Raw genomic sequence first — 11,562 nt, 5'->3', positions numbered from 1 at the left:
GGCTTCTGCAGAAAATGCAGATGTATGGGATTGTGGGTAATCTAGGAAGTTGGATCAGGAATTGGCTATCAGATAGGAGACAGAGGGTGGTGGTGGATGGTAAATATTCATCATGGAGTACAGTTACGAGTGGTGTGCCTCAGGGATCTGTTTTGGGGCCACTGTTGTTTGTAATTTTTATTAATGATCTGGATGACATCGTGGGCCGAAGGGCCTGTTCTGCGCTGTAATGTTCTATGTTCTATGTTCTATGTACAGCGCCAGAGACCCAGGTTCGATTCCCGGCTTGTGTCACTATCTGCATACTCTCCCTGTGTCTGTGTGGGTTTCCTCTGGGTGCTCCAGTTTCCTCCCACAGTCCGAAAGATGTGCTGGTTAGATGCATTGGCCATGCTAAATTCTCCCTCAGCATACCCGAACAGGCACCAGAGTGTAACTTCATTGTGGTGTTAATATAAATCTACATATGACACTAATAAATAAACTTCAAACTTTAAAACTACTTGTGTGCCAAACAGCATGAACAAGTGACAGACAGAGCTAATAACCCATGACCAAACGATCAGATCTAAGCTCTGCAGTCCTGTCACATTGAGCTGTGAATGGTGGTGGGCAATTAAGTAACTCACTGGAGGAGGAGGTTCCATAAATATTCCTATCCTCAATGATGGGGAGTCCAGTAGATCAGTGCAAAAGATAAGGCTGAAACATTTGCAACGTTCTTCTGCCAGAAGTGCCAAGTGGTTAATCCATCTTTGAGCCCACTAGAGATCCCCAGTATTACAGATGCCAGACTTCACCCAATTCAATTCACTCCATGTGGTATCAACAGCTGAAGGCACTGGATACTGCAACGGCAACGGGCTCTGACTTGTTACTGAAGACTTGTGCTCCAGAACTTGCTGCTCCCCTAGCCAAACTGTTCCAGTGCAGTTACAACACTGGCATCTACCCGACAATGTGGAAAATTGTCCAGGTATGAACTGTAAACAAGAAACAGGAAAAATCAAAGCCTTCCGTTAGCCTACTTTTGATTATCAGTAAAGTGCTGGAAAGGATCATCATTTTTGTTCCAGCTTCCAAGTAATAATTTACTTTTAAATAAGGTTAAAAGGAGATTTGATAGAGATGTTTAAAATCATGAGGGGCTGGACAGGGTAGATAGAAAGAAACTGTTCCCACTTCTCAAAGGAGCAAGAACAAGAGAGTACAGATTGAATGTGATTTGCAAAAGAAGCAAATGTGGCATGAGAAAAGTTTTTTCACATAGCAAAGAGTTCGGTCTGGAATGTATTGCATGAAAGTGTGTTGGAGGCAGGTTCATTCAAGGTATTCAAGAGGGCATTAGGTGATTATTTGAATAAAAACAATGTGGAGGGGCTTGGGGAAATGGCAGGGGAATGACACTAAGTCATAATGCTCATTTGGAGAGCTGGTGCTAACACGACGGACCAAATGGCTTCCTTCTGTGAACATTTGTATTATACATGTGCCAGACAATGAGCATCGACAACAAGAGAGAATCTAACCATCGCCATATGAAATTCAATGGTTATTACCATCAGTTAATCCCCCACTATCAACGTCCTGGTGGTTACCATTGACCAGAAACTAAACTGGACTAGCAATACAGTGGCTACAAGAGCAGATCAGAGGCTAGGAATCCTGCAGCAAATAACTCACCTCCTGACTCCCCAAATCCTACATCTACAAGGCACAAGTCAGGAGTGTAATGGAATACCCTCCACTTGCCTGGATAAATGCAGCTCCAACAACAGTCAAAAAGCTTTACACCATCCAGGACAAAGCAGCCCACTTGATTGCAACAAACATTCACTCCCTCCATCATTGATGCACAGTAGCAGCAAAGTATACCATCTATAAGATGCACTGCAGGAACTCACCAAGGCTCCTTAGACAGTACCAACAGGGAGGGAGGGAGGCAAAATACAGGTAACTATAGGCCAGTTAGTTTAAAATCTGTCATTGGGAAAATTTTGGGGTCCATTTTCAAAGATGTAATAACTGAGCATTTAGAAATGTGTAATCCTATCATGCAGAGTCAGCATGGCTTCATAAAGGGGAAATCATGCCTGACAAATGTATAAGAGTTCTTTGAGATGGTAACAAATAGGTTAGATAAAAGGGGACCAATCGATCTAATATACTTGGATTTCCAAAAAGTGTTCAATCAAGTACTGCACAGAAGTCTACTTAATAAGGTAAGAGGCGTTATTGAGACATACAGGATTCTCAAGGTAGATCTGAGAGGATGATCCCTCTTGTGGGAGAGTCTAGGACCAGAAGGTATAATCTCAGAGTAAGGGATCACCCAGTTAAGATGGAAATGAGGAGTAATTTCTTCTCTCCAAGGGTAGTGAATCTGTAGAGTTCTTTACTGCAGAGGGCTGTGGAGGCTGGGTCGTTAAGTATGTCCAAGGTTGAAATCGACAGATTTTTAATTCGTATGGAATCAAGAGTTATGGGAATTAGGCAGGAAAGTGGAGTTGAGGATTACATCAGATCAACCATTAATTTGTTGAATGGTGGAACAGACTCAATGGGCCAAATGTTCTACTTTTCTCTACAGCTTATGGTCTTTTGGTCTACTTGCCAAATCCATGACCACTACTCCATGGACAAAGGCAGCAGATACCTGGGAACACTGTCACCTGGAAGTTCTCTGCCAAGTTACTCACCATCCTGACTTGGAAATATACCACTGTTTCTTCAATGTCACTGGGTCAAAGTCCAGGAATCCCCTCCATTACAATATTGTGGGTGCAACTACACTATATGGACTGCAGTGGTTCAAGAAGGCACCTCATTTTCATCTTCTCAAGGGCAATTAAAGATGGACAATAAATGTCCAGTGATGCTTACCTGCCATTAAAAAAAACTTGTATCTCTCCCTGAGACACTCAAAAATCCTACTCTAAACTCAGTATTTCTCCAACTGCAGAGCAAACTCATGAGTTCTCTAAACTCAGACTTTCAGTAGCACCTCTGCTAAGGGTTTGCACTGTGGTTAAGGGTCTAAGGGTCTGCTGTGGTTAGCACTGCTGCCTCACAGCACTAAGGACCCGGGTTCAATTCTGGCCTCAGGTGACTGTGTGGAGTTTGCATGTTCTCCTTGTGTCTGCGTGTCTTTCCTCTGGATGCTCCAGTTTCCTCCCACAGTCTGAAGATGTGCAGGTTAAGTTGATTGGCCATGCTAAATTGACCCATGGTGTCAGGGGAACTAGCAGGGTAAATACATGAGATTAGGGGGATAGGGCCTGGATGGGTTGTAGTCGGTGCAGACTGTGTGGGCCGAATGGCCTCTTTCTGCACTGGAGGGATTCTATGATCTATGGTCAAACTGATCACTTTACTAAGTCCTATAGCTGATTATTCAGTTAATTACTGACCCAACAGCTTTACTTCTGAGAGAGCTTAAAATTCCAGTCCTCTCTGTGCCTGTGTCTCTGTACTACTGTCGCTAGGCAACAGGAATGTATTTTCAACCTCCCCTCCACATGATAAACTCTGAACCACTTTTAACCTGTCTCTTTAACTTCAGGATTTGTAAAACCTTATTAAAAATGTATACATACAAACATATGCAGAAAAGCTGATCTTTCAGTCAAGAGTCTATCAAACTCCCAGGCTCACAAACAATTGAAATTAAACTGGAGTCATTTTACCTTTTCTGTACCTCATTGTAATTTCCTGGTAAATTTTCCAGTATATCTGTATATCTTTCCCATGAGTTGGTGGGTTAAAGAATAGACTCAGCAATACAACAGGACCTCAATCTTAGCTCTAACCAATAGCTTCCGCCTTTTGTTCCTCTAGGGCATTCTCTTTTGTTCTCCTTAATCAATACTGCTACCCCTCCATCTGTTTTTTCTTCACTATCTTTCCAGAACATCATGCATCCAGAATTATCTATACTGTCCCTCTCTTTTTTGAGCCAGATCTTTGTAATCGCCACATCATATTTCCACAGAGCTACTTATGTCTACAGATCATCAACCGTATTTATCATTCTTTGCATTCACATAGATACACAGTAAACCCAAGTTAGACCTTTTACATTGCCTCTCATTCTGCCCTATTATTACCACACTATTTTCTATTCTAGTGCTATCTGCCTCTCTCAATTTTTTGTGAACTTTCGTCTTCCTCGCTAATATTATCTCCTGGTTCCCACGTCCCTGACAGATTTGTTTAATAACAGTAAGAAGTCTCACAACACCAGGTTAAAGTCCAACAGGTTTATTTGGTAGCACAAGCCACAAGCTTTCAGAGCGCTGCCCCTTCATCAGGTGAGTGGGAGTTCTGTTCATAAACAGGGCATATAAAGACACAAACTCAACTTACAAAATAATGGTTGCAATGCGAGTCTTTACAGGTAATCAAGTCTTAAAGGTACAGATTTGTTTAAACCAGGCTGTTTCAACCTTTTCCTGCGAGGGACTACATTTCAATTTTGATCTGACTTGAGGGGCGGATGAGCAAATTTCCCAAAGATATGTTTTGGCACAATATTATGTACTTTTTCATATTAACGATTGATCGTAAAAAATATTGAATACAGAATCACCTTCAGAGAAATGTATGCCAGGATTATGCCATTTAGCCCCTCAAGCCTTCAGTTAGATCCTGACTGGACCTCAAAGGCCTTACCTGCTTTAACTCCATGTTCTTTAACATTTATCACTATAAGTCTTAAGAACTCCAACAATAATCAATAGCAAATTATGAGGTGGGGTGGAGGGGTGTGGGCTGGGGGGTGGGGGGGGGAGGGTAGTGGATTCTAGATCTCTACTATCCTTCATGTGTAAATGTGCATTCTGATTTCAGTTTTAAATAACTTAGTTGTGATTGCAACATTTGTCCCCTTGTGCTTGATGCTATAGTTAAGAAAGCCCATCAATGCCTCTACTTTCTCAGGGCGCTAAGGAAATTCAGCATGCTTCCTACGACTTTTACCAACTTTTACAGATGCACCATAGAAAGCATTCTTTCCGTATGTATCACAGCTTGGTATGACTCCTTCTCTGACCAAGACTGCAAGAAACTACAAAGGATTGTGAACATGTCCCAGTCCAACATACATACCAGTCTCCAAACCATCGACTCCGTTTACACTTCTGTCTGCCTTGGAAAAGCATCTAGCATAATTTACGCACCCCGAACATACTCTCTTCCATCTTCTTCCATCGGGAAGAAGATACAAAAGTCTGGAAACACATACTAACCGACTTAAGAACAGCTTCTTCCTTGCTGCTATCAGACTTTTGAATGGACCTACCATACATGAGGATAATCTTTCTCTACATCCTAGATATGACTGTAACACTATATTCTGTACCCTCTCCTTTCCTTTTCCCCAATGGATGGTGAGCTTTGTCTGTGAAGAGACAATACTTTTCACTGTATCCCAATATATGAAATGGTCTCAATTTCTTCCTAATTTTGTATTCACAATAATCACACATTGTTTTTTTTTACTTTTATTTTACAAATATATTGCACAAACATAATATTTAAATAATTTCATTAGCTTTCATTGTTTTTCTATCTTAAATATACAATTACTGCACAAGACATAATACCCATTTTTCCCTAAAGAATTGAAATAAAAACTACACTGAAAGTCAATTCTGGTTACGAAATATAGAAAGGTAATGGGAAAAAGTTGTTCTCAATGTAAGTCTGTGCAATAATTAAATAAAGAAGTTTGTTTAATGAGTAAAATTGAACTCCAATGAAAAACCAATCTTCTCACACATAAAACGATAATATATTGAAAAATGTGGCAATCTTAAAAGTTGTATCATCTGAATAATGCTTTAAATCCTCTATGCTTAAATGTTATGAGCAGATAATTCATATAGCAAAGATGCCTTGAAATACAGCCACATTATCTTGTCCAAAATTAACAGCTGAGGGTTTAGCATATGGAATGTCCACTGGAATCAGAAACATTTTATTATTGGGCCATACTGGAGTCGACACAATTCACTTAATACTACTGTTTAGAAGTGAATCCCACTCACAACATGCATGTCGGGGGCAGGGGCATGTATCATCCCAATTCTTATGCACAAAAGGGGGGAAAATGTATTCCCAAAATTAAGATTTTCATACATTCTGTTATATCTCCTTTTGTGTAAAAACATAATGCATTGCTATGGCTGAATTGTCACAAGGAACTAAGCTGTTGGTGTACTAAAGGGGAAAGTTGTCATCCTGTATTGGTTGCAGTGTAATCAGTATGACTGCTTGAGCTGTGCAAACACTCAGAAATCTTACTTGGTCTAAATCTAAGAAACTGCTGAAGAAGCTGTACTGCAGGTGGCATGGTGGTATAGTGGTTAACACTGCCTTGTAGGGACCCAGGTTCAATTCTGGCCTCAGATGACTATGTGTGTGGAGTTTGCATGTTGTCCCCATGTCTGCATGGGTTTCCTCCAGGAGCTCTGGTTTCCTCCCACAGTCAAAAGTCGTGTGGGTTAGGTTGATTGGCCATGCTAAATTGCCCCTTAGTGTTAGGGGAATTAGCAGGGTAAATACATGGGGTTACAGGAATAGGGCCTGGGTAGGATTGTTGTTGGTTCAGGCTTGATGGGCTGAATGGCCTCCTCCTGCACTGTAGGGATTCTATGAGAGGGAAGAAAATCTGTCTTTAAAACAATTTGTTGCCCATATATCTTTACCAGAAGTCCCCCAGGGATTTACTAGCTGTAGAATGTGCATTCATTAAATTATTGCACCTAAATATTTTCTTCCATTAGCACGTGGAATCTTGGGATTAAGAAGAGTTGTTATGAAGTTTGAAACACTGATATACAATTCTGCAAAGAGAGGTTGCCAATTTCTGTTAAACGTCAGGAACCCATCCATTCTTCAGATGTGCAATATAGTCTAATCTTGTACTTTAGAAGCACATGCTGCAAGGTGCGATAACATTTGATTGCACATTTTTAACACTACAATTGATGTCCCTTCCAACTCCATATAGATCAGACAAGTCAACAAAGCATAAAGCTCCATTTTCTGCAGCCACTCCAGATAAATAAATATTATAATAATAGAAACGCCAGACAAAGGTCAACAAAGCTCTTTGGTGACCTGTGGCCTGCAGTTAAATGTGCTAAAGCAAAGGACCCGTCGTGTGGAGCATTACTTCAAATGGAATTGCTAGTCACTAATTGGATAATGTACTAACAGGTGTAAATGACTTACACTACAATGCACTTTATTAAACAGATCACTACTGACAAGACTAGTGAATTATCAATATTTAGTCAGTTTTTTGTATGGTTTAAATAATCTGGAGCATTCTGCATTGTTGTACCCCTCTTAGAAGTGCTTGATGATGCAAGTCCCTGATGGTTATTTCCCAGTAGTACATTACCACAGATTATTAACATGGTGACAAGCATAAAATATGAATCCTTGGAGTTTCAAAGGAAATTGTTATCAATGTTAACATTATTTAAAAGAATAATAGGATTTCTTAACAGTTTTATGACTGATTTTGAGTACAGCCCCCAGGTTCCTCATCAACCACTTTGCCAAACCCTTATCAGAGTTTCTCTTTGAATAATTAAATGTAAAAAAATGTGATCTAACTGCAATAATCGGAAGGTTGGTGTTTCTCAAAAAATTCTTCACATCACTGGTCAGTTAGCAGAATGCAAACTTAAACGAAAGTAAGTACCTTGGTGCATTAGAAATCAACAGAAAATACCAATCTTAGCATTCATTATCATCTCATTAACACACCTTGCTTAGGCATAATAAGCCTAGAGAGTTAAACCATAATTATTACACTGTTCAAAGACTGGTTTCTCAAAATTAACAACTCAAAGTTGACCTTAACTATAGCAAAATATTTTATTGCAAAGACTGTAAAATTAAAAAGTGCTTCTCTACAAATTCCTAATTATGACATTGCACACATTCTTAGGAGTGCTGATTGCATCTCCTGTACCATGTCACTGTCACACATCACCAAATAGTTCATTTCCACAGACAGTGATATATTGTTCTTCACTGATCATGTTTGTTGTGTCCTTACCTCCTGTAGGTTTCGAAAAGGACTACATGATCATTAATCCTGCTAATTTGTAGCACACTCCTGATTTCCAAGAATGAGTGCAGTTCTTCAAATGAACATCAGAAACACACATCACACTGATGCAACTTCAGGGATGCCAACCTGCACCTCTGGTGCCCTCTGTAATGTTGTTTCTGTCTGTGACACTGGCACAGTTACACTATCTCTATTTCCAGAGTTCTGACTATTTGAAGTGTTTTTGTCATCAATCTTCTTTTCAATGTCGGGACAGTTCTGTACAAAGATGACTCTGTTATATGCTTTTAGCCTTCTCCACAGTTGAAAGTAAACTTTACACTGCACATACATGAAGACGAGGCCTCCCGTAAATCCAATGGCTACCACCACCAGTTTTGTCCAGAAAGGCCATTCTAGAACACCTATTAAAAAAAGCCACCATGTTTACCCATTATCACCACAATCATATTTCTTTATTTTGATTTTTTTTACAATTCAAAGTTTTCTTTTTAAGTAATTTAAATATTGTTATCTTCTAAAAGAAAACCATAATTTATATAGTATATATCTGTAACTGCCCAGTCAAGTAACCATGGCCCTGAATTTGTGGTGATTACAGTGCGATATGTGACTGAATGGCTGAAGTTTCAGCTTGGACCTCAAAAAGATGAGTCATAAGCTGGATTGCCAGTGGACTGGGTTTGGGACAGAGCCTCAGTCTTCCTTGAATCGGGCCACCAATGTAAAGTAGACAGGACTAGGGTACATCTCTATGCTGAAAAAGTTTACTCTTCTGGCCTCAGAAGGATCTAACGTTAAGTTTGCAGGCGTATATACAAAATGGGATGGGTTGGGTTATACTGCCATTTTCAAGACAGCCTTTGAGTCCTATTGGTAACAAAGAACCAGGCCAGGGAAGCAGTTTCAAAGGAGCCAAGGGAACAGGTGAGTACTGAGATGGGTTTGTTTGCTGGGACTTCATCTCTGTTGTCCTTGAGTCCTCACCTATCACTCACCCTCACTACCCATACATTTTGTATGCCACCTTCATGTCCCATGCCATCTAGAGACTTTATCTTGATGCAGTTCCTAGATGGCCTCATTATGAATGCATAGCTGAGGTCCAAGGCTCACTAATGGATCAGCTCAGCAGTAGCTTGTTTACTCAGGCTGAAGTGGAATGTTTGCTTTGATTAGTATTATAAATTAATCCTCTTTGATCTGTTTTTTCAACATCTATATGTTTATTTGACAAGATTAAGAGATACGAAGTGAGGTAAAACTTCTGCTGAGGAAGCTATGAATAATTCTGCTTGATTGATACTTTTATAAAGTTAGAAGGGCAGCAGGTCTTTTTAAAAGTGATTGTAAATCGGTGTTTTTTAGGTGTGTTTCAAGACTTGTCTTTGTAATTAAATGACTAAATGTCTCTTTCATGTATAATAGGTGAGTGGGCATGGGAGAATGGATGCGGCAAAGGGACATGGGTAAGACCCTTTAAACATACCTTTCAAAAGATTTCCAAATTTATTCAATGGTTACTCTGAGGTTTCATGAATCATCAAGAGGCTGCCTGACTCCATCAAAATTGCTTATGTCAAGGACAAGGGGGAGGGGGGTGCAAATGGAGATGCTTTCTCCTCAAAGGAACTGGCCAGATTGGGAGTACAGGGTGTGGGCTTGCAACCTGCACCCCGGTCCTGTGCTAGTGAAAATTGCCAGAGACCTTACTATCTCAGACTCAGGGTCCACCCTCAAACTGTTAAAGGCCTCTCGTCTGCAAAAATCATCTATTGTGATCACTGGCTTTGTATAAACAGACTTCCCAGTGACTTGGTGCAATTTAATCAAGGCATTCTTCATGTAATTATAGAAACATAGAACATTACAGGATGGTAGCTTTCGGTAATGAACTAACAAGAGGCCTAGGAGTAGTGAATGACCCAGTTCAGAGCTGAGTGAGAGCAAATAGAGGTGATGGGGGAGGGGAGTCGGAGGCACGGAGACACAGAGGTGGTTCTCAGCAAGCCTCTCGTTCCTCATGCTTATATCCCTCGATCACTTTAAAAGATACAGCAAACCATCCCTTCAGAAATCCGCAAACAAACACAAAAGGCTTTGCTTTTTGGGCTTTAAATGTGGCAACTGTCCGTCTACTGCTAGTGGAATTAATTATCCGCTAAAGTATCTAATTGAGGTAAAGGAGATCAGTGAATTCCACTCCCCCCGCCGCCCCACCCCTCATGTGTCTATAGCCTCGGCAAATATTAATATGGCATTAATGAGATTTGTTTTGAGATTTTCCAATGGTTTCTTGAAATTTTTGTAACATTTTACCATCTATTTATGTGTATAATTTTCACCTTTCTTACCTATTTATGTGCTCCGTACACCTTCCTAAAGCTGCACTTGGATTGAAGAACAATTGTGACAATAGGCTAATACAAGCAGCCAAAGTCAAAATGATCCCCAGCTTTCAGGCAAATTCTTAGCTATTTAAAAAGGGAGTCCTGCTTCTGGACTGTCTTAAGGTTAACATGCAGGTTCAACTGGCAGTAAGGAAGGCAAATTCAATGTTAGCATTTACTTCTAGAGGGCTAGAATACAGGGATGTATTTCTGTGACTGTATAAGGCTCTGGTCAGGCCCATTTGGAATATTGTGAACAGTTTTGGGCCCGATACCTAAGAAAGGATGTGCTGGCCTTGGAAGGGGTCCAGAGGAGGTTCACAAGAATGATCCCAGGAATGAAGGGTTTGTCATATGAGGAGCGGTTGAAGAATCTGGGTCTGTACCCAATGGAGTTTAGAAGGATGAAGGGGTATGATCTAATTGAAAGTTACAGAATACTGAGAGGCCTAGATAGAGTGGACATGGAGAGGATGTTTCCACTAGTGGGCAAGACTCAAAGGCACAACCTCAGAGTGAAGGGACGCTCTTTTAACACAGAATCATAAAATTATAGAATCTACAGTGCAGAAAGAGGCCATTTGGCCCATCAAGTCTGCGCAATCCCACCCAGGCCCTATCCCTTAACTCCATATATTTACACTCCTAATCCCCCTGATGCTAAGGGGCAATTTAGCATGACCAATCAACATAACCTGCAGCTCTATGGACTGTGGGAGGAAACTGGAATACCTGGAGGAAGTCCACGCAGATATGGGGAGAATGTGCAAACTCCACAGACAGTCAGCCAAGCTTGGAATTGAACTCGGGTGCCTGGTGCTGTGAGGCAGCAGTTTTAACTGCTGTGCCACTGTGCCACCCCTTAAAACTGAAAAGCGGAGAAATTCCTTCAACCAGAGGGTGGTGAATCTGTGGAACTCATTGCTACAGAGGATTGTGGAGGCCAGGTCATTGAGTGGCTTTAAGACGGAAATAGATAGATTCTTGATCAATAAGAGGATTAAGGATTATGAGGAGAAGGCTGGAGAATGGGGATGAGAACCATATCAGCAATGATTGAATGGCTGTGCAGACTCGATGTCT

The 11,562-nt window shown here is 40.7% G+C and overlaps 1 protein-coding gene across 7 annotated transcripts in view; it reads right to left on the bottom strand.

The window, feature by feature from the left end:
* Positions 1 to 4,823: 4,823 nt before the first annotated feature.
* LOC145345507 (E3 ubiquitin-protein ligase MARCHF1-like) overlaps positions 4,824 to 11,562 on the bottom strand; it is a 361,092-nt gene continuing 354,353 nt past the window's right edge. For all 7 annotated transcript variants that reach the window (XM_080193343.1, XM_080193336.1, XM_080193368.1 and 4 more), the window contains one exon: positions 4,824 to 8,493. In XM_080193343.1, coding sequence (XP_080049469.1) covers positions 8,186 to 8,493 — 308 coding nt within the window. In that variant the 3' untranslated portion in view covers positions 4,824 to 8,185. The remainder of the gene's footprint in view (positions 8,494 to 11,562) is intronic.

Source organism: Carcharhinus amblyrhynchos, chromosome 1 (genome assembly GCF_965287045.1).
Source record: "Carcharhinus amblyrhynchos chromosome 1, sCarAmb.v2.hapA, whole genome shotgun sequence".
In the NCBI taxonomy this organism is placed as follows: Eukaryota; Metazoa; Chordata; class Chondrichthyes; order Carcharhiniformes; family Carcharhinidae; genus Carcharhinus; species Carcharhinus amblyrhynchos.
Note: the sequence above shows the minus strand (reverse complement) of the source record. Positions and strands in the feature narration are given on the sequence as shown.